Genomic DNA, 20,559 nt, shown 5'->3' with positions numbered 1-20,559 from the left:
AAAGACTTCGAGGGAACATCGAGCTTTGATGTAAACTGCGAGGGAAATTTAAACAAGAAATTAATGAATAAGATAACTGTATGGTGTATGTAAGAGGCTCGATCTTCAACTATCTGAGTATTAGTAATAATATTATGTAAATGTTTACCGTTAACTTGATAAGAATTATGAAATACTTGAAAGTACTTTGCATATATATTTACAAATAAGATATTACCAGTGCGGATTATACCTTTTCGGTCATCATTATTATTTATTATTAACGTGATAGCACGTCGGATTAATACAAGCATTTTTTTGCGCACATCATAAACAAATTCGTGCACGTGTTACAAAGAAGACAACAATTGTTGAGGGGACAGATAATTTTGTTGGTAATTGGCTGTATACGTAATCCTTATAATCTGTTCCTCGTAACCGGGGTCAGAACTGATGATTGTAACAAACTGGTCAAAGATCGACGCAAAAGATCACTTGGCGAAGACGGTGATAACCTTTAGCGATAATATCGTGTTATCTGAAGCAAGTATGTGAACCGTAGCTCATTTTTCCAGCCTCTTTCGCGGTATTTGATAAACGTGTTTTTTACTAACTAGATTTAAACATCCATTTGTATAACTACAAGTATATATATACACGCATACAATGTACTATAGAGGAACTTTTTTCGTTCCACAGCCTTTTGTAACGAAAGCTGCGTGCTTATCATCTTCATTTTGAAACAACAAAAATTCCAAAAACTGTTACTATATCGAGGTAGAATTACAATCACGTGACGGATGGTTGAGCGTGTGGAAAATCCGATCACAAAGCGAGGCGCGAGGTGATGCGATCAAAATCGGTTGTTTGTATGTTTTAAAATCACTGAGAGTGACCTCCGGTTGTTTATCCAATTGCTTCTCAGTCCGCGTACATCGTCTCACAGTCAGTAAGCTGCAAGCAATCCTCGAGTCAAGATGCAAAGACTGATCGTTTTCGCCTTCGTCTTTCTGGCGCTCGTGGCCTCGGCCCTTGCTTTTCAAGGTGTGAAAACCGGCGGAGGACGGAAAATCGGTGGTATAAATTCTGCCAATTCGTCATCGTCGAATAATACCGGACTTTGCTACATGAGAGTGCCGTAAGTATATAGATACATGTATTAGACATAAACAGAAGTTTGCATGTCAGAAAAGCGACATTTCCGACGTACGAAATGCCGATTTTCGAAATGGTAAATCGGTTCAACCAGAGGAGAAATTCACTCCGGTCTTCAGTTTCACAATATACCGATGTGACGTGACGATGAAACTTGTTTCGATGATCGTTACATCGCCGCGCATTCTAATCCAGCCGATGACTAATTCGTCGATGTATCCTCGTTAGCAATGCGGAGGGAGTCTCATTGCGTAATGACGTTTATAAATATACTCGGTAATATTTTGCTCAACTCAAACGATCGATTGATCATGTTAACACTGACTTGTAATTTCACGCTACAAATAGAACTTAGATATGATCGTTATTTTCAAGAGCTAAAAAAGTCCCTCCGACACCAAAGTTCTCCACTTCGTACAAGGATTTTGAAAAAACCAAGGTTTAATGGAAGCCGATGGTTTAACGATCTGTTACCATCGAAAATCTCGCATTTTTTCCTACTTACTGAAGATAATATACTGCTTCTGAATTGCGTCAAATCCAGTATTATGTACTTGTGTAGTGCTAATTACACGGGGTACAAGAAAATATTCTTTCCGCAGGTACAGTCATTGGGTTGCTCTTAATGGAACGAACACAACAAGTCGCCCAGTGTCACCATTGCCGAGGTATCCTTCTCTGGTAAGAGCTGAAATATGGTTACGCGACTTGGTGTCTTACAAGTTTTTTTTTATCGAAAACGTGATTCCAATAGAACTAGGAGAAACTAAACAAACCAAAAGACTCTGATCGTTGAAATAGTTCATAATTTAGTGTAATATCGTATACTCGTATTTTCTCACAATTCAATGTTTACTCCAGTGTCTTGATAACCACTGATGCAGGTCAACGCAAGATAAGAGGAGAAGAATTTTTAAACAATCGTTTTATTCTATTATTCTATCATTCATTTTACTTAACGAGAACAAAGGCACAGTTTGAAGTTCGACGCGTGTCACTTATCTCTGGGAGATAAATTGAAAAAAGCTAGATTCAGTAACGATGTAATTTGACTGTTACATTCAAGTAATGACCTGTTTTTCAAACTGTTAAACAAATGTCGATTACAATCAACCGCAATTACTTGACTATTCTTGCACTTATCATGACTCAACGAAAATGATGATGAAATTCAATTTTACCATCCATTTTTCAGCAGGGCAATCAGCCCTGGGTGACGTTGGTCGACTGCTGCGAGGGTTTCGTGCGAAATGGTACATCAGATAACTGCATTGCCTACTGCGATCGTGGCTGCGAAGGTGGACGATGTACAGGGCCAAACATTTGCTCCTGCGATCCAGGCTGGGCAGCCGAAAACGGGGTGTGCAAGCCGGTCTGTTCTCGACCATGTCGTCCCCACGCCTACTGCTTTTCTCCTGAACAATGCATTTGCCAACTGGGCTACATGTCCGACGGAAAGGATCAGTGCAAACCCATCTGTCCCGGAGGTTGCACCAACGGCGATTGCATTGCACCGAGAACCTGCCGATGTAAACCTGGCTACACCCTGACGGACCTGAAGCAATGCGTTCCTACTTGCGAGGGCGGGTGTCCTCACGGTGAATGCACCGCTCCTGGTGTCTGCACCTGCTACACGGGGTAGGTGAAGATAGTAGTTGAGGTATCTATGCAGGATCTAAAAAGTCAAAGTCGTGTGAGAGATGCTAAGTTGGAAACAAAGTACAGTAACCAAGTTCTGAAGATTACTGCTCCATTTTATTCATGAAGAGTCATTCTGGACTGTTCAGTCCATTCTCTCTTCCATTAGAGCAGGCTGATAATGGTTGCACGAGTATTCAGACCTACTCATACCAACCTGATTAGTCCAGCACTGATATAAATGTTTATCAACAAGCTCAGCTTGACTGTTGATGCCAACCCTGGTTCTCCAATTACAATCATTTCAGGTACGTGAACCCACCAGGTGAGACGGAGGCTTGCATCGCGCACTGTCCTGATGGTTGCTTGAACGGTGAGTGCACATCTCCAGGAGTCTGTACATGCAGGCCAGGAATGACTCAGGACAGCAGCGGGAGATGCATCGCTCAGTGTGATGGTGGGTGTCCCAACGGCTACTGCGTGGGGCACAACAAGTGCGAATGCAATTCCGGGTTCGTGCTCGATCCTGCGACGGGGAGGTGCTCCGGTACCTGCCAGCACCCTTGCCTAAACGGAGAGTGCACCGGAGCCAACGTCTGTACTTGTAAACAAGGCTACGTCCTCGACTCGTCTGACCCAACCCGCAGCAGGTGTGTCGCGTTTTGCCCCAATGGATGTCCTAACGGTGTTTGCTCTGGACCAAACTTCTGCATCTGTAGTCCTGGCTTCATCAAGGATCGTGGTGTCAAGGGACGCCAGCGCTGCGTGCCTCGGAATTAGGGGGGAGGAGGGGGTTTATTTTTTTTTTATTGTAATGTATTTAATTGTTTCCTCGAAGTCTTTGGTAAATTCGAGAGATCCGAGTGATTTTGTATAAGTTGAGAAACCGCAGCTGTATCGTTTGCTTAATAAATTCTTCGACACTGTGCATGGTCATTCACACTGTCCGTGTTTATACTTACAGAGGCTTGTCTGACATGATGCGATAAGAAGATCAGTCGCTGTGACGCTTCTCTACTGTCCAGCAATAAATCTTTACTTCTATCCAATACTTGTGTATAGTGCACTTTGAGATAGCCCGAGCTGACAGTATTTTTCAAAGAAGTGAAAAATATGTTGTATCCTAAATCTGAAGAGCCAACGAGTAATGAACGTATAGATTAAAAGGAGAGAACTATAACATTGTTTGTCCACATGTAAAGAATAGTTTGAACGAAGTAAATGAATCATCCTGTTCAGACCATTCTATTGATATATTTTTTTAACAACATGGTTTTTACATAATTGATGCATAGAGTGAAGTACTTATGATTGTTTCTCTCTGTGTCGTATGCGAGTTAATCAACTCCTAATGTACGATATTCGTATCACTTAGCGATTACACAGTATAAAACATAAACATGTATAATTCCTTTACTGAAAAAAGGGTTGCAAAAAAACTGAACGCCTACGAAACAGAGCAATTGATCTAACAATAAATGGCCATCTGCTTGCAAGGACAACGCCTACATCCGGACTTCTGCATGCATGTGACACTGTGTGGCATCTACTGTTGGTGGGGGTGATAAGGTCTCCTTAACACCGAGAGTGGCAGTATGAATGCGGGTGATTTCTTGTCAAGCAGCCACCCTCGAAGAGTGGACTGAGCAAGATGACAGTTGCAGTGATTTTTTTAATCGCGATCGCATTTCTTACAGCATGTATCGTGGATGGTGAAAAACTGCGGGGAGATAGGGACGCTATATGTATACGGACTATCAGGTAAAACTAGAATCAGTTCAAGATTGAATGAAGTACATGATTTGATACCCATACGAAAGCGAGTGTATAACCTTCCAACTCTGTTCCTCTTCAGCAAGAACGAATCCCACTACGTTCCGTACCTCGAGACGTACAGACAGCACGTACTGCGAGGCTTTCGCATCAGGGTCCGGACGAACTTCAGACAGGAGGTAAGGATACCTCAGAGTACCTATTTGAAAAGTGACGAAGCACTTGCATCTCGAAGTTGCGTATTCGTCAAGCAGTATAAAAAGTTGCAATAATTTACACAACTTTCAGTACCACACCGTCTACTCGACGGAGGCAGCATGCTGCGAGGGTTACAGCAACGTGAACGACGTGTGCATACCGATGTGCTCGGGTTCGTGCGATAATGGAAAGTGCGTTAAACCAGAAGTGTGCGAATGCGATATGAACTACAAGCTTGATTTTTTCGGTCAAAAGTGCGATCCGGTTTGCCGTACCTCCTGCAATTTCGGAAGTTGCACAGCCCCGGATGTCTGCACCTGCAACGACGGCTACAGTCCTACAGATGTCTGGCACAACTGCCAACCAGTCTGCTCCTTCGAGTGCAAAAACGGGTACTGCGTTGAACCGGAAGTCTGCGCTTGCCATGAAGGCTACGAGAAGAATGGTACCACAGAATGCCTTCCGGTCTGCGAACGACCTTGCGTAAACGGGCAGTGCGTTGCCCCGGATTCATGCCAGTGTGACGACAGCTTCCAGAAATCTCGGGACGACGTTTTCACCTGTGAACCAACCTGCAAACCATCCTGCGTTTTCGGCTCCTGCACCGCCCCCGACGTGTGTACCTGCGACATAGGCTACACCGTAGTTCCAGGGTCTAATTTCACCTGCACCCCGGTCTGCAACGAGACGTGTGTCTTTGGAACATGCATCGCACCTGACACGTGCTCCTGCATCGATGGCTACGTACTAAGCACGGGTTCCAATTACCTTTGCGAGCCGGTCTGCGAGGAGGAATGTCTTCGAGGAAAGTGCGTCGCTCCTCAGGTCTGCGAGTGCATTGATGGTCACGTTATGAATGGGTCCAAGTGCGTGCCCTTCTGCGATCCTGAGTGCGTCAATGGACTCTGCGATAGTCCTGGTATCTGCAAGTGTCTTCAGGGATTTGTCAAGGCCAATGATAACGACTCTAACGTCTGCGAAGCTTTCTGCGAAAAGTGCGTCAATGGATCTTGTATAGCTCCAGAAGAGTGCAGGTGCGATCCTGGCTTCCTCATGGACTATAATGATCCCGGGACCTGTGTCAAGGCCTGTATTCCCGAGTGCGTCAACGGCTTTTGCACTGCCCAAGGCTGCCAATGCCGAGATGGATGGGGAGGTCAATCCTGCGCGGAGTCTCTTTTCTGCATCGTCAGAGAACCGATCGAGGACGAGATCCTCGAAGTGGAAAGGTGAGCGTTGGTTATTGATAGTCCTGCATTTTCCAGTTTAAAGTAGTCCATATTTGAAATGAATAAAAAACTGCTGCTTCAGCCAAATCGTCGATGAATACGAGACACTCAATTCCACTCGAAAAGTAAATCGAAACTCGACGGAAACGCGGGTTGAGAGACCAGCGTGCAGCGAACGGTGCATCGCTGAAATCAAGAGCAGCGTTGACAACTTTACTGATAATTGGAGGAAAGAAGTATTGCACTTTTTTCACGTTGGTGAGTCGAGTCATAATAGCATAAAAATCTTGCCCTGCATCGAATTTTGGACGTGGATCATTTTTTATGTCGCACAGATTCACCGTGCAACGTTGTCTCAGCCCAGGCTGGTATCTCCAAGACTTACACCAGCGTGATAGGCGGGGTGATCGGTATAATACTGTGCTCGACGGTCGTTTACGGTGTTTATTTAACGAAGATAAAGCGGAAGCCAAAGTCACCGATTAACAGTAAGCACGCGTGTCGTTAGTCGACATCATACCTTCGTCACGTTTGACGTTGTCTCAACTTTATTAATAACTCTTTACGCTCTGATTTCATAGCTGGTTCCGAAGAATGCGTATACGTGGAAGAAATGGATGATGAATCCTGCAGCATCGCTCAATCATACGTGAATATCGTTAACTCTCCCTGAATCATCTAATTATGCAATAATTATCGATAAGTATTTTTGAATGAAAAAATGTAGCCAACTGTTGTTTAGGGAAGTGAAATATTGTAGCAGAAATCACGTCGACGCGTGACGTGATGCGCATTGCATAGGACGACAGGAGTCATATCTGCACAGCTGTATTTAATAAATACGTGTAAATAACCATTATCCAGCGTTATCAGAGAGGCACATCCTTTACCACTGATTAGTCAAACGTTTGCTGCGTGCTCTTTGTGGCTTGAATCATGTAAAATAGAAGCTATTGCTGAGCTTTCTTTGTTTCACAATATAGCGTCGCCCCTTATATGTGCACTGAAAATTCTGAACCTCTAAAAACTGCTTTCGTATTGGACAGTGATGATGAATTTATTAGTACAGTCAAACTGTTTTTCGAGTGGTGATTATCTGCTGTCGGTGGGGAATTCTATTACCACACAAACACCCACGTAAAATTCAAAGCGTTAATTAACTGCAGTTTTTCCTGTTATTACGCATTGTATTTACCGAAGAAAAGTAGCGCTGCGTCCGCTTTGCTTGATATGAGAGTTCAAACGCAAGTGGGAGTGATAACACCGGCTCCACAGTTAGAGTTGTTAGTTTTACTTTTTCATTTTCATTCTGAACCGACTTCTGCAAACGGTAGCTTCGCAGGAGGGAATTACAATGCGGACGTTGCCAATTATTCTGTCTATCGCGATGCAGTTTATCGCCGTTTCGACGCTGCAAATAAAAACTCTACGGGGAGGTCCTCGTGCCGTGTGCAAAATCAGTCTCAGGTAAGATATATTTCACGAATTGTCAATTTTATTTAATATCAATTAAATCCTGACCTAGCCAAATGCTCCAAGATTAATCATCATCACGCAAAAACATCACGCACGTGACTGACGTTTCGAAACACCGTTCGTTTTTTTTACCTTTGGAAGTCAAAAAAACATTATTATTATGAAACATCAATGATCCGCATTTATAAGCATCATCATAAACGCACAGACAGTTTGATTTTACACACTTTCAATTCTAGTTCTTTATTTCCAGTGAGAATCCATGATTTAGACGGGGAAAAGTCAGATTTTCAAAATCCTAGAAGTCGTTCTGATTTTCATTATTTCTCTTAACTCGCATTACGGTCATTGTTTTTATTTCTCTCAAGACAATTATCATTAATGTAAAATCTCAATGGTAAGAAAAATAAACTCGCTTCAAAAACCGTTCCAAATTTTCACCAAATCCACGCAAACTTTTCTCAGTTCTAGGATGCCCCATTACGTTCCATACCACGAGTATTATCATGATACAGATTATAGGCTTGGGTTCATTTTCAATCGACGACCAAGGTTGCGTACCAACTACAGAATGAGGGTAGGAATACAACGATTACTTCTTGTTCCGGAAGGTAACTCTACGATTCTAATTCCTCCACACATGTTCAATCCTTTCACAGCCTTACATGTGGCGGTCAATAGAAGATACATGCTGCGTTGGTTACACCGATGTGAATGGTACTTGCAAGCCACGCTGCCTATTGGGATGCGAGAATGGCTACTGCGCCAAGCCGTATACGTGCGAGTGCAACGAGGGCTACACAAAGCTTACTCTTTTGTCAAAATGCCTTCCGGCCTGCGAGAAGTCCTGCCTTTTCGGAAAGTGCACCGCTCCAAACACCTGCACCTGCAACGAGGGTTACGAGTGGAACGCCGAGGACAAGACTTGCGAACCCAAGTGTCCTTCTGGTTGCGAAAACGGATGGTGCACTAGCCCCGGCAATTGCACCTGCTACGTCGGTTACGCGAAGAGCGACGATAACAAGTGTCTTCCGACGTGCAGCCCTAAGTGTGTCAACGGAAAGTGCGTCGGGCCCAACGTCTGCGGCTGCGACGAAGGCTTCGAGCCGTCGAAACTGAATGTCTTTACCTGCGAGCCACGCTGCAGCAAAACTTGCGTCTTTGGGAACTGCACCGCGCCGGAAAAGTGCACTTGCAATGACGGCTTCGAGCTTGGTTCTGACGGTCACACGTGCAAACCGGTCTGTGGATTCCCCTGCCATCATGGACGATGCGCAGCGCCTGACGTCTGCGAGTGCAATCCAGGTTTCGAGAAAAACGAGCACGACCAGTGCGTTCCGGCCTGCAAAATCCCGTGCGAAACGCGTTGTATCGCTCCCGATATTTGCAGCCCCTGCAAAGACGGCTTTCAACTATCCGAAAGCGGTGGAAACCAGTCCGTCTGCGAGCCTATCTGCGAGCAGGGGTGCTTCCTCGGCACCTGCGTGGCTCCCGGAGTATGCGAATGCCGCGCAGGCTACCGCTTAGTCAATCGTACCTGCGAACCGGTCTGCGCGAAGGACTGCGAAAACGGCTTCTGCGCAGAGCCCGACGTCTGCCGATGCGATCCGGGATACAACGAGACCCAGGATGGCAGGTGCAACCCCGTTTGCGAGTCGTCCTGCGTCAACGGACGGTGCGTTAGGCCTGACGAGTGCGAGTGCAAGGAGGGCTTCCAGCGATCCCAGGACGACGTCTTCACTTGTGAACCACGCTGCGAGCCACCCTGTGCCTTCGGTGCTTGTGTCAGTCCCAATGTCTGCGAATGTGGCGCTGGGTTTAAGCTCGATGATGATACTAAGGACTGTCAACCTGTATGTACGAAGCCGTGTGTCAACGGGTTTTGTGGCAGTCCTGACAGTTGCGAGTGCTTTGAAGGATATGAGAAGTCTGATGTGAAGTCGAACATCTGTGAGCCTGTCTGTGAAAAGTGCGTCAATGGCTCCTGCGTTGCTCCTGGCCAGTGCGAGTGCCAAGGTCTTTTTGTCAAGGACGAGCAGGACCCTGGAATCTGTCGACTCACCTGCCAGCCACGCTGCATCCATGGCTCTTGCGCTCTTGATCGGTCATGTCTGTGCTCTCTTGGATGGACAGGGAGCTCTTGCGATCAGCCATTGTTCTGTGTTATCGCTTTGCCAGATCACGGAAACTCTGTTCAGGGAATGAGGTGAGAGTACGACTCCCTATTTGCATCCTGGAAATTTTTATTTCTTTCGATTTTAGGTGATCGGTTGTTTTATCATAAGAATCTTATATGATTCGATTTCCTGATTATATGCGAAGGAGAGTCTGATTTTTAAACAATGACATCTGCCTGATATCGCTGTTTATTATTCCAGACAGGAAGCTCTAGCTTTAATGTTCCAAAATTGGTAAGCTCAGCTTTCGGAATATCATTAGAGATAATCAATTCAATGCATTTTCGTAACATTTTTAGCAAGCTTCCGGCATTTAATGGAACCACGGTCACGAGTGAAAGCCCTGGAAATGAGTGGGGCGTACCATCGTGTCGATCAGGATGTTCCAACGAGGTTGCCAACCTGACAATTAACTTGACAAAATTTTCCATGGACACGGTTTACCACTTCATATCCATTGGTAAGGCAGGTGAACATTCCTATAATAAGATCCTCTGTTCCTTTGCTTCCGTGAACTGTTCGTCATGAAATTTTCGAGAAAATCGTTTGTTGTTGTGCTTTCAGACTCATCGTGCAACATCCTCACTCTTCATACGAAGACCTCGAAAGCGCACAGCAGCGCGATAGGAGCTGGAATTGGAGTTTTAATATTCGCTATGGTTGTTTGTGCAGCATACGTCACGAGAAGAAAATGGAAACCGAGGCAAATGGTGAAAAGTAAGTTTTACTATCCGTCGAAATTTTTTGTGAAAAAAGCACGTTTTTCGCATTCTATATTATAGCTGATAAATTTCTTTTCTTTCAGGTGGATCGACACAGTGCATATGGGATGACAGCTCAAGAAATACTCTGGAGGATGCGTAAATTTGAATTTTCTTTTCTAGAGAATTATTGAAACTCATTTATTTATGATACGTTCCATATTCCGTTGTGCAAATACATCGATTACGAAAAATATTCTAATTTGAAACAGCCGTAATGCGATCAGAAAATATCGACAGAATGTGTTTCGTAATCAAGTGTAAAAATCGGAGTCCACAGTTTTATATGCCATTCCTAAAATTATCCTGTCGAAGTAATTCCGTATATAAATAAGTTTGTAGTGATGGGTTTTTTTAGTACGAAGATGTAATTTCGTTCCGTTATTCGATACAAGGAATATATTTTTCATTTGAACCTGTGTAGTTTGATTTTATTCGACGTACTTCAGTTGTGAAAATTAATTATAACCGCATTACTGGTCAGGGTTGATGAATCATTAAGCCCATAAAAAATATTTGAAACCAAGGAAAATTTAATATTCGAAATACGATTATTACGCTTCTGAATTTTATCTGTTGTGTAAAAATATTCCAATAATTTGCGTGCATAATACGCAATCAAAAAAGATAATATAAATTGTTAAAAAGTATCGGTCATGAAAATAATTACAAAAAATCATTAATTTACTTAATAGTGTCATTCTATGGCTACGACCTGAAATTTTTTGTCAGTGATAAAAAAGATGAGATGGAAATACATACAAACCTCAACGAACAAGTTGCTGAGGGTGTGAGAAAAAATTAAAATCCGCCATAAACGGAATGACGGAAAAAATTTCTCAGATTAGAACTGAAAAAAATTAGCTTTTGAATACATTTCAGTTATTACGTCAAGAGCGAAAGCAGCCACGCGCAGACTTTTAAATCACAACATTACATCGGTTGCCGTTACTCATAAACCGCGATAAAGCGACGCGGCGACTGAACATGTTGTCACTGACCATCGCTGGTGGGAGCGATAAGGTTCCAGCATACTCAGGAGGACCTTCCCACTTCCTTTTTTTAGTTTCATTCGAAGCCAGCTGCCGTGGCTGGTAGCTTTGTGAGGAGAATCGAGAAATGGCGGTTCAAGTCAACTTGAGGATAGTGATAGTGTTTACCGTGTTTTCAACGGTAAAATCAAGTGTTCAACAAGATAGCCACCTTTTAGTACCTAGAAAGACTGGCAGGTAAACCGTTATCTGAAAATTTATAAGCAAGTCCTTGAAAACGCGAAAAGCGATTTTTCATCCTTATAATGCGGTGTTTTAGCTATCTAAACCAATTTTCTCATACATTTTATTTTTCAGTACGAAAGGATTTTATAACATTTTACAGCGCGCGACTTACCTAGAAAAAACACAGCGTTATGGTGAGGAAACATTTCTCCATAATGGCTACAGAGACAATCCGAAGACAAGAAGTTTGACGAAACGTTCGAAAGACGGTGATTGCTCTGCTGACCACTTTACGAGAGACAGCGTCCACAAAAATTGTTTGAAACCCTGTTCACCGGACAACTGCATTAACGGAAAGTGCGAGGGTCTCACCGAATGCAAGTGTAACGACGGATACATCAAGTCCCAAACCAATAGCTTCATCTGCCATCCAAAGTGCAGGCCCTGCCAGTCTGGGGAATGCAATGAGTCGCAACTCTGTACCTGCGACGAAGGTTACAGATTAAGTTCGAACCAACGAACTTGCGAACCGATATGTAATGAGAAACGATGTAATGGAAAAGTTTGCATCTATCCGGAATCCTGCAAAGAGGATCTAACTAAAAACAACGTTACATACGGTCAGTTTTGTAATGCGAAGTGTGAATTTGGCGAATGCGTTGGTCCTAATACGTGCAAATGCTTCGACGGTTACCGTAAGAATGAATATGGTCAGTGTTTCGTTTTAAATTGCACGAAAAAATGTGGATATGGCAGATGCGTTGTACCTGATACCTGCAAGTGCGAGGACGGCTACACGAAAAATAAAAATGGCCAGTGCACTCGTCCAACGTGCAAACCAGAGTGCAAATTTGCAACATGTACCGGTCCCAATTACTGTAAGTGTCTTCCGGGGTACGAGAAAGTCTTTGAGAATGCGACAACCTGCAATCCGGTCTGTAAAGGATGCGGCAAGGGTACCTGCGTTGGCCCTGAGACTTGCCACTGCGATAAAGGATTCGGCAATCCCAAAAATAATAAAGGAAGCTGCATTGCATGCGAGTCGAAGTGTAAGCATGGCAGGTGCTCTAATAAAAGATGCGATTGCTCTCCTGATTGGACGGGGAAATCCTGTACCGAGTCACTTTTGTGCGTCATCAAGAATCCTCATAACTATACACACATAACAAAGTGAGTAGTTGGTTTTTCCGCCGCTGAAATGATTCAAAATAAGTTATAAATGTGTCTAATAACTAATAATAGAAATATAACTAATCAGAGTGCATGTCGACGTATGCTCTCAATTATATGCATCCGTAAATTTCGATAAAGAGCAGAAATAAGAAGATCGCAGGAATTTTCACTTCGATAATCGATATCAAAAGAATCCGTGACGTAAATTCCGATGAAAAAAACAGAGTTCTATGCTCTGCAAGGCAGTGCTAGAATAATAATTATTCTAATTTTTTTCGTACACGTTGCGAGGTTTCATGGACAGCACAAAGTGTTTAAAATATAATTATTGTTATGGACAATATTTTTATGGACAAGAATAGAATGTCTATGAATCTATCTATCTATCTCTTCTTTTTTTCTCTATATTTTTCAATATGTTTCCTTGTAGAATTATTCATCGTTACAACATGCAATTAGCAAGTTGTATGACACTGAGGATATTGCTCATTCGAATTCTATTATTTCGCCTACGTCGAGGCATCACAATCAAACAATAATTTATCATGTTTGCGATACACTCGCAGTGCGCAGGGAGATTCGAGAGGAACGAATTATACAACGAATGACTATCAAATTATGACGGACCGACCAATTTGTAAGCCGGAATGTTTCGACCAACTCAAGTATGGCAGTATAAAGCTCGTTGAAAGACCCGAGCAAATGGACGATCTGATTATGATCGGTTAGTGAGTAAAATTCTGTAAAATCCTAGCATCGTCAACTTGCTTAAGTTAACTTTGCATTGAAAGTATTTTCTGACATGTGTTAATTGTTATGACACTGCATGTCAATTTTCACTTATAATTGAGCTGCAGAAAATTTTCATGTAATTTGTTTTCTTGTTTTTTACCTATTCAGACGAACCGTGCAATCTTTCCGCTGAGGCTTTCGTCATGAAAAACAAAAAATACCTTATCGGGGCTGGGATAGGAATTCTATTTATCTTAATTTTCGTCTGCATCATTATTGTCGTAAAAAAAAGAGCCAAAACAAGGAACAAGGAACACAGTAAGATTGTTGCACGTCAGATTTTGCAAAAATTTATTCGATTATTTGGAAAATCATATATTCCAAAAATTTTGATAGTTATTGTTAAAATTTTAAACGATTTTTAAATATTACTCAACATGTTCTTTATAATTTCTGACTTTTATATATATATGCATAACGAAATCACATGCTTTCAGATGAACCAGAAAAATGCGTATACTTCGACCGTATGGTAGAAAATGATATTTATTCGTGAAACGGACTGTTTTGTTATCTCAAGATTTATCAACACACGCATGGAAAATTTAATATTATTCATTGTTTATACATATGTAATTTATTCACATTTATTGTCACATCCTCGACGCCTAACGCTCCTAAATATTACACTTATTTTGGATGATCTACCTCATTTCATGTATTGATATTTCATTTGACAACTCTTTTTATACATTTACAGTATTTACATTTTAATTCTCAGCCGTTTTTATATTTTACTCCAAATCTTTTATTATCTCTTACCCAGTTTTGGAGAACGCTCGTTCTTGTTTATGCTAACGGTCTAAGCATTTTTGCAATACCCCTCAATAGCTTCAGCTATTCATCTTGTCAGAACTGAAGCAAAAACTGTTAAGCGTCGAGCAACAGTTTGTTAAGATAAACAAGACGCTCGAAAAGCAATAGCTATTTATGTGGCATGTCCGTAAACCGCCTGTTTTTTTGACAAGGATAAAGATTTCAGGACGAGCTGAAGGCGAGCCGGAAGCGAGTACTGAAATTATCCGAGCCAAAAAACGGTTAACGGGCATGCCACATACAATATTTTTTACAGTATGGGCATTGAAAAGCAAAACGAAGAGTGAGGTTATGTCGCGATCTGTTCGACGAAGCTACTTTATAAGGCAGTTTGGGATGCGCACTTCGAACTGCGCATCAAAACTGTGGAATAAAGACTTTATTCCGCAACTTTGTTCGCTGCCGTATAAAGCGTCACTTTACGGAACGAAAACTGCCACAAAAAGTGAACTTTTCAATGCCCATGCTGTAAAAAAACTTTTATCCTTCAAATGGTGTCTGTGAAAAGCAATGACGTGTCACGGCTGTAATAATTTATCGTCGTATATATATAAGGCAACTACGGAAATATTATCTGCACATACGTAAGTCTTTCATATTCGTCCAATTTCCATAAATAAAAATGGCAACCGTTTTCGCAGTCCCCAACTCACTTTTCTCGCTTTGGGTGATATGGTTCAATTTAATTTTTTTCCTCCTCCCAATTCTAATCGCTGGTTCACACTCAAGTTCTGTGGCTTTTAGACGCACCGACGCGATTTATGGCCAACGAATACACCGAGGAAAATACACTTCCTATGGCCACTGGGAGTGGTAGGTGATCCCCATTTTCGATGACGTCATTGGACGAATGAATTTTTTTCCATATTCATGGTTATACCTCGTTTATGTAACTCGTATGAGATTTGAGGCATGTAAAGAACAGCCAACACGTTTCGGTGTAGGTCTTCTGATAGGGGATCAAACGTGTTTCTGAATTCCTGTGAAATGAATGTACGATAAACATGAAATGGGGGGATTTGATTGGAAGAAAAATAATTCACTAGGGTATAAAATAACGCTACCAATCAATCAGAGACACAGAGAATTCGATTCTTCATTCTTGAAAAAACAGAACATGGAACTAAAAATCTTATATCAAACCTCACCTCACTACTTCATGGCACACTGTATGGCTATCCATTGTACAAACGAAGCACACCAAGCATCCCATGGCCAAGAAAGTCGCGGTCCATCGGTAAATCTTGACCGTCATCGTGTTATTTTTCACCGAAGTCAAGAGTTTCAAGACCTGAAAGTAAATGCTTTGCAGGATCGAAAATGAAAAATGTCTGGTTGATTGAGTCTCACCCCTCCCACCATGAGCAAGCGAGGATGAATTACGTCTTGCGCAGTTAGTAAGTGACGCTCAAAGATACTAGAAATCTCTTACCATATTCTGTGTCTGACTCGATGTCAAATATAACGGGTGAGATTAGAATTAATATTTTCGTTAATCAATCACTTAATGATTTGTGAAGGAATACAGCGCAATCGACGAATCATCACTTCTCGCAATCGCCGCGTGAAACATCCGTCATTTTCTTATTTTCAGAGATATTTGTTGAATACGATGCAGAAACTCCTGAGCTCCGTAACAGCTACGCCATTTTCTTCCGGTATTTCACATCTGTTGACGGCTCTGTTACGAGAGAATCTGACAAACTTACGGCGTCGTTTTCGAGGAAGCTGCTTAGTTTTTTCGAGGGGAAGCAGCCCTATTGAGAGAGTCGATTGTATAGAGTTTGGAACTACTAGAATCATCGTTTTGAACAAGGAAAAGAACTGCAACAATGAGACAATCTAAATAATCTAATGCATTTGTCTATTTTATATTATTTATGATGTTAACTCATAGAGTGGAAGACTTTGGATAATATTATGTTAGTACAAGAATTATATTTCACTTCATTGTCGTCGATTTTGTACTGTGACATTGTTTCTTATAATGATAAAATGCTATTCCAAAGAAGTAAAATAATAAATTATCGCATGAATTCAGTAATTCAGCAAACGCAGGGCAGATCTTGTTGAGTTACCGTTTATCGATGCGATTGGTGAAGAATTATATAAACTTATTCAATGATTTTGAATTCTACTTGACAATGAGTATGATAATTGACAAATTAAGTGACGCAAATTTCACGTAGCAACTTTAGGTTAAATTTTAATACGATGCTTGATTAAAAATATACTTCTTCATTGGGAACTACGAAGAGTCGAATTCATGTCGAAGGTTTTCTTTTCACTTTACTCATTTGACTTCGGTGAAACTGAATCGAAATGAACCGCCTTATTAATGATTATATGACCAACATTTGAGGGGTGAATATTACAATAGATAATTTCACCAAAGTTCGAAATTGCACGAGAGAAACCGCGATCACCAAGTTATTTGATGAAATCTATGGCTTTGTAAATGAGATGTACTATTTCGACCATATGCCGATAGAATAGAAAATCAATAGTCAGTAGCAGTCTGAGTATCACGAGCAGGCTTCGTAGAGTAAATTTTCTGTGACGTATACGTTGCTGGTATATTGGACTATATTATCTGAAATCCAGAAAAAATTGGTACATGATTGAAAAAATTAGGGGAATTGAATGGTGTAAAGGTGACTGAAAATTTTATGTTTTTCATGATTTGCAACAACATGAACGGTATTCGGTCTTCAGAACATTGATCAACTTACCGGTTGACATGTTTTTTGATTTTTCTTTTCCTCGACGGGCATTCATTATTGTGCAAGTTATTCCTACTATCAAGAATGCTATTCCTGCAAGACTTACTCCTGCTATCACATTACTGTGTCTTGCTAAAAACGACCGCCCAGATTTTGTGTTATTGCACCTTACATCTGGAACTATAAAAGGAAGATTAATAATTGGCAAGTGCGCTGCGGTATAACTTGTGATGTTTATCATTACCAATTCCACCATCATAAGGGATCAAATGGTAAGTCACGTTTGCTCCAGACTTAGTAGAATGGAAAGCGTGCATCAGGAGTTCGTCCGGACAATTTATACCGCATGCAGGCACGGTTCGCGCAATTTCAGAATAGTTTGTTTTATCATCAGTGCCCATTGTGAATGAAAGATTGCTGTAAGCATTGCGAAAACATGATCAGATGAGTATTTTATATTCACAATTCTGGTGATGCAAAAAAATGTATTCACGTGCTAATCCTTAAATTATATGCTCAACATGCAGAAAGAAAAAATCAAATCATTTTTCAGAAACTCATCAAACTGCACTTGGATGCACCCTGCTAGGATGGGCGGGAAAAGTTCTCTCCACGTTCAGTGCAACAATCAAGTCAGGTTACAGGTTCTGAGGAATCGTCCATAACGCAAATATATCCGTGCTCACCTGGCTGGCGTATCGTCAGAATGACTCTCGGGGACCAAGGAAGCAACTACACATGCGAGTGGCTCGTCGCAAGACGGTCCGTTCCAGCCATCGTTGCAGAGGCATTCGTCAGGAGCTACGCATCTTCCGTTGGCACAGCCTTTTTTGCATTCCGGCAAGCAGCTGGTGCCGTTACCCACGTAGCGAGGCATGCACACGCAGGTGTTTGGCTTCTGGCACCATGCATTCTCCGCGCAAGAAGGGTTGCATTTTGGCGAACACTTGGTTCTGTCAGCACTAAATTTATGTTCATCATCGCACTGACTCCAGAAAATTGATATCCGATATTCAGTTTCACATACAGAAACGCATTTCTTCGGGTTTTCACTACAGCCACAGGTACGTGGTTTTTGGCAATTTTGGCAGCCTCTGGAATATTGTGCCACACAATTTCCACTTTTGTTTTCGTAGCCTCCGCAGCATGTCCTGTTCAATCTGAACGCCTCGTATGTCTATGACAAAAAGTATAGTTCAAAGGTCATCGCATGGATACTTACGAAGAATCGACTCGACAAAGATTCGACGTCGCTACGCGAAAAGCTTTTCTCACCTCATTTATGTAGTTCGTGCGCGCCCTAACGCAGGTGAAGAACAACCAACATCTCTCGTAGTAGGTCTCTTTATACGGAATAGAACGCGATGCGTTATAACTGAAAAAGATACACAATCTCAAACAACGAACTCATTCAAGTGCCATTTTCAGATCATAAAGGAAATTTCTTCCTCTGTAGAAACTTGTAACAAAACAATAATAAAAAACCGAACACGGTTGACTTTGCTACTGATTGTCGTATAGAAAAATTTTCATCTTGGAAAACAGTTTAACACACTGCGTGATAAATCTGCGATTTTACCTCTTTCGTTCGTAGCACTCGCCCTCTCTATCTGCCATGATTCCGGAACACATTAAACATCCAGCAACCAACGCAGTCGCTGTCCATCCAACACTTTCAATCAGCATCGCAGTTCCTTTTATCGCATGCAGCACTGTCACAGGCTAATTACAAATGAAGCAGAGCAAGGAAACTGGCAAGCTTGTGGTGCGTTGAGCCTTATCTTTCCCACCATCACCGAGTAAATATGTGTGAAGTCCAATGTCATTTCCGGATGACAGTCAATGATATTACGTGGAATAATCTTCACGATACTTTGTCCCTGAATTCTCTCCCTGATATCTCGCATCAAAGATGAGAGCCAAATTTCGGTAACACATAAAGTGTGGAAAATCAAAAATCAAATATTCGTAACACACTCAGTGTTTTCATAAATAGTTGTCCTTAAACACTGATCGATAATTATTAAATTAATGGCTGAAGAATATTTGCGAGAGTTGACGCACGAGGTAACTGAGCGTTGGTTTATCGTTAATGCGGTTTACAAAGTATGCTGGTAGCTTGCGGTAGTTTATATTTAAACCATAAGACAAGCCAAGCTTGAGATCACGCAAGAAATTTTCAACCATAATACGTAGAAAATCGTGAACTTCAATTTATTTCTTAACGTTCTTTCAACGTCATTTGGTTAGAATGATGAAATCAAGAATACTAAAAAAACTGTCCCGCCTAGTCAGGAAAATAAATAATCATCTTTGTGCATTATAATCGTACAAATTTTCACTCAAAACCAAAACGTCTGTTCAAGATCAAATCAATACCGTTTATAAAATCGATTGTTTAGAATGTAACAAAATCTATATTACACTTGAGAATTTACCAGACAATTTTGTTAATCAATACATGTTCATAGTTAAAGAAACGAATGTTTAACAAAACAGTTTTTTACATGTCTGTAGAAAAATTAAATCGTTTGACATTCATTCGACGAATTTTCATTATACAAAACTACCTGGTCACGAGTATTGTCCGAATATCCTGTTCTCACATATTATATTTTACATTTGTAATAAAATAGTAAGAATCCAAAGAGAATAAAGTCGTTTCATAAACCAATTATTGCGAAATTAATAAAAACAATGTGGGTGTCACAGGAAATTGGTTACCAATTTCAACTTGTAATTAAGTAGCTAAAGTAGATCACTAATTGATATTCAGTTTTGTCAGTGAACGGTGAGAACAAAAATTCTATGTCGAAGGTATAGCTGATTCTATGTTTTAAATCACTATAAATCAAACTTCCATTTCTCGACTGACTACTTATTTTGTAATATTTTTTTCATCAGTAATTGGCGTAGTGCCGATTTTTAGAACTGACGAAGTAATCGGCACGCCTTATTTTCGAATGTCAAAATTTCGGAAAAAACATATCGTCCAATGACGTCATCGAAAATGGGGATCACCTACCACTCCCAGTGGCCATAGGAAGTGTATTTTCCTCGGTGTATTCGTTGGCCATAAATCGCGTCGGTGCGTCTAAAAGCCACAGAACTTGAGTGTGAACCAGCGATTAGAATTGGGAGGAGGAAAAAAATTAAATTGAACCATATCACCCAAAGCGAGAAAAGTGAGTTGGGGACTGCGAAAACGGTTGCCATTTTTATTTATGGAAATTGGACGAATATGAAAGACTTACGTATGTGCAGATAATATTTCCGTAGTTGCCTTATATATATACGACGATAAATTATTACAGCCGTGACACGTCATTGCTTTTCACAGACACCATTTGAAGGATAAAAGTTTTTTTACAGCATGGGCATTGAAAAGTTCACTTTTTGTGGCAGTTTTCGTTCCGTAAAGTGACGCTTTATACGGCAGCGAACAAAGTTGC

The 20,559-nt window shown here is 41.3% G+C and overlaps 4 protein-coding genes across 4 annotated transcripts; 3 read left to right on the top strand and 1 right to left on the bottom strand.

Moving 5' to 3' along the window:
* Positions 1-866: 866 nt before the first annotated feature.
* LOC124408065 (von Willebrand factor D and EGF domain-containing protein-like) lies at positions 867-3,712 on the top strand. The gene is made up of 4 exons (XM_046884731.1): positions 867-1,117; positions 1,737-1,815; positions 2,330-2,772; positions 3,081-3,712. Exons 1-4 carry the CDS (start codon positions 957-959, stop codon positions 3,550-3,552), a joined length of 1,155 nt encoding a protein of 384 aa, XP_046740687.1. The 5' UTR covers positions 867-956; the 3' UTR covers positions 3,553-3,712.
* A 462-nt stretch (positions 3,713-4,174) lies between these two features.
* LOC124408068 lies at positions 4,175-10,669 on the top strand. Its single transcript, XM_046884733.1, is given in 12 exon segments — positions 4,175-4,533; positions 4,628-4,724; positions 4,834-5,972; positions 6,055-6,230; positions 6,308-6,459; positions 6,530-6,617; positions 7,307-7,439; positions 7,914-8,025; positions 8,108-9,654; positions 9,925-10,085; positions 10,190-10,342; positions 10,431-10,669. Coding segments are annotated over 12 exon segments (3,927 nt in total). The 5' UTR covers positions 4,175-4,423; the 3' UTR covers positions 10,490-10,669.
* A 603-nt stretch (positions 10,670-11,272) lies between these two features.
* Positions 11,273-15,205, top strand: LOC124407937 (von Willebrand factor D and EGF domain-containing protein-like). The gene is made up of 4 exons (XM_046884549.1): positions 11,273-11,615; positions 11,736-12,773; positions 13,343-13,500; positions 15,129-15,205. Exons 1-4 carry the CDS (start codon positions 11,506-11,508, stop codon positions 15,203-15,205), a joined length of 1,383 nt encoding a protein of 460 aa, XP_046740505.1. The 5' UTR covers positions 11,273-11,505.
* A 1,247-nt stretch (positions 15,206-16,452) lies between these two features.
* On the bottom strand, positions 16,453-20,435 carry LOC124407936 (protein draper-like). Its single transcript, XM_046884548.1, has 9 exons — positions 20,420-20,435; positions 20,133-20,201; positions 19,678-19,703; positions 18,687-18,829; positions 18,383-18,482; positions 17,794-18,284; positions 17,361-17,524; positions 17,117-17,281; positions 16,453-16,977 (listed from the first exon to the last, which is right to left on the bottom strand). The coding sequence occupies exons 1-9, from the start codon at positions 20,433-20,435 to the stop codon at positions 16,910-16,912; spliced, it is 1,242 nt and encodes a 413-aa protein (XP_046740504.1). The 3' UTR covers positions 16,453-16,909.
* Between the last annotated feature and the right edge of the window lie 124 nt (positions 20,436-20,559).

The sequence above is a fragment of the Diprion similis genome, chromosome 7 (assembly GCF_021155765.1).
Source record: "Diprion similis isolate iyDipSimi1 chromosome 7, iyDipSimi1.1, whole genome shotgun sequence".
Classification (NCBI taxonomy): domain Eukaryota; kingdom Metazoa; phylum Arthropoda; class Insecta; order Hymenoptera; family Diprionidae; genus Diprion; species Diprion similis.
The sequence above is the reverse complement of the archived record's forward strand: the minus strand, read 5'-3'. Positions and strand labels throughout refer to the sequence as shown.

What these genes read in the sequence shown, in the direction of transcription:
- LOC124408065 (XM_046884731.1), top strand. Translation starts at nt 957, where the DNA reads ATGCAAAGACTGATCGTTTTCGCCTTCGTCTTTCTGGCGCTCGTGGCC. An exon ending in CTTTGCTACATGAGAGTGCC is followed by an intron (nt 1,118 to 1,736) that starts GTAAGTATATAG and finishes TTCTTTCCGCAG; the next exon opens with GTACAGTCATTGGGTTGCTC. An exon ending in GTCTGCACCTGCTACACGGG is followed by an intron (nt 2,773 to 3,080) that starts GTAGGTGAAGAT and finishes CAATCATTTCAG; the next exon opens with GTACGTGAACCCACCAGGTG.
- LOC124407937 (XM_046884549.1), top strand. Translation starts at nt 11,506, where the DNA reads ATGGCGGTTCAAGTCAACTTGAGGATAGTGATAGTGTTTACCGTGTTT. An exon ending in AACTATACACACATAACAAA is followed by an intron (nt 12,774 to 13,342) that starts GTGAGTAGTTGG and finishes ATACACTCGCAG; the next exon opens with TGCGCAGGGAGATTCGAGAG. An exon ending in GGACGATCTGATTATGATCG is followed by an intron (nt 13,501 to 15,128) that starts GTTAGTGAGTAA and finishes TGTGGCTTTTAG; the next exon opens with ACGCACCGACGCGATTTATG.
- LOC124407936 (XM_046884548.1), bottom strand. An exon ending in TCTGACGATACGCCAGCCAG is followed by an intron (nt 17,525 to 17,793) that starts GTGAGCACGGAT and finishes CAATGCTTACAG; the next exon opens with CAATCTTTCATTCACAATGG. An exon ending in CCATTTGATCCCTTATGATG is followed by an intron (nt 17,282 to 17,360) that starts GTGGAATTGGTA and finishes TTATAGTTCCAG; the next exon opens with ATGTAAGGTGCAATAACACA.